This window comes from Hetaerina americana, unplaced genomic scaffold (genome assembly GCF_022747635.1).
Source record: "Hetaerina americana unplaced genomic scaffold, ioHetAmer1.1.p SCAF_32, whole genome shotgun sequence".
NCBI lineage: Eukaryota > Metazoa > Arthropoda > Insecta > Odonata > Calopterygidae > Hetaerina > Hetaerina americana.
The window spans coordinates 5,121,483-5,122,649 of NW_027286897.1; the positions used below are offsets into that span (position 1 = coordinate 5,121,483).

Genomic DNA, 1,167 nt, shown 5'->3' on the forward strand with positions numbered 1-1,167 from the left:
ACCAAAACAGGAGTCACTGAAGGGAAGATAAGGAGTTGAGAGAATACTGGGGGTGGGAGGGTTAAACAGAGGGGCATACATGATTGGTTTTTGAGTGGAAGGTGTCAGCTAATGGGAACAATTTAGTCCAGGGGGATGGTAGAATTTGAAAAGGTAGAAACAAGCTAACTATAGAGTTCTTAATTGTATTATTGTTGCCTGTTGGCGGGAGGCAGGAAATTTTGGGTTCTTAATAATATTTGAAGGAAGAAGTAATGGATTTAATAATTAAGATGGAGGTAATAAGTTTTCTTTTTATGAGTGTCTTAATAACCATGGAAAATTCTCACTAATAAGACTTGACTAAAATGGTAGTGGATGCAGAAGCCTTTACTGTACAATTGCACTTTTTTTTAGTGGCATGCCCAAAGCAGATGAAGCAAACAGGTCCAGTAGGAGGCCCGCTGTGACCTGCAGCTCCAAAGACAAAACACCTCCAGTGACAGAAGAGAAATTAAGAGTTTCCCACAAGAGAAAAGAATCTGTCACTTCTTTGTCAGAAAAGACAATCAAAAGGAGCAAGTCAAGTAGCAATGATAAAGGGAATATGCATGAAAACAAGAAGGAACCAGGAAGAGTTATGAGAAAGAGATGATTGATTTTTCAGCTGTCTACAGCAATACCTATTTTTTAATAGGGCTTTAATATTAATATATTTCAAGTACAATCATTATAAAGTTAGAATGAGATTTTATGAAGTTTTTTAAAAACTTTATTGTTTTTCTTTAACCATAATGTTAAGCTTAAATTTTTTTTACTTAAGAATCTTGTAAAATAATTTTTATTACTTTTTATTTGTGACTTGCATAAGGTGTTTGTACGGTTCTTCTTATACTTCTATTCTAATGTATGCCTTGTCATCTTTTGCTTGGACTAATTCATTTAAGTTCTATTCAATGGGGGTAGAACAGCAGAATCATTATACATATTCATACTCTGCAACATTCTCATTTAAGGTTGTATCAGGTCTGTACTATTATTAATAAAAATTGTGGAATTGAATCTACCTTGCATCCATTTGTTGTAGTTTTTCCTAGCAGGTGTTCAAATTTATAACAATTCCCTTTTATACTCGTGTTTATATTTGCAATTTTGCAGATTTTCGTGCTTTTTTCTTGAACGGTTACC

At 33.8% G+C, this 1,167-nt stretch overlaps 1 protein-coding gene across 1 annotated transcript in view; it reads left to right on the forward strand.

Annotated features, from left to right (window-relative positions):
* LOC139691296 (microtubule-associated protein futsch-like) overlaps positions 1-690 on the forward strand; it is a 23,792-nt gene extending 23,102 nt beyond the window's left edge. The window contains exon 7 of the mRNA XM_071589057.1: positions 397-690. Within this exon, the coding sequence (XP_071445158.1) occupies positions 397-634 (238 nt within the window). The 3' untranslated portion in view covers positions 635-690. The remainder of the gene's footprint in view (positions 1-396) is intronic.
* The last annotated feature ends 477 nt before the right edge of the window (positions 691-1,167 follow it).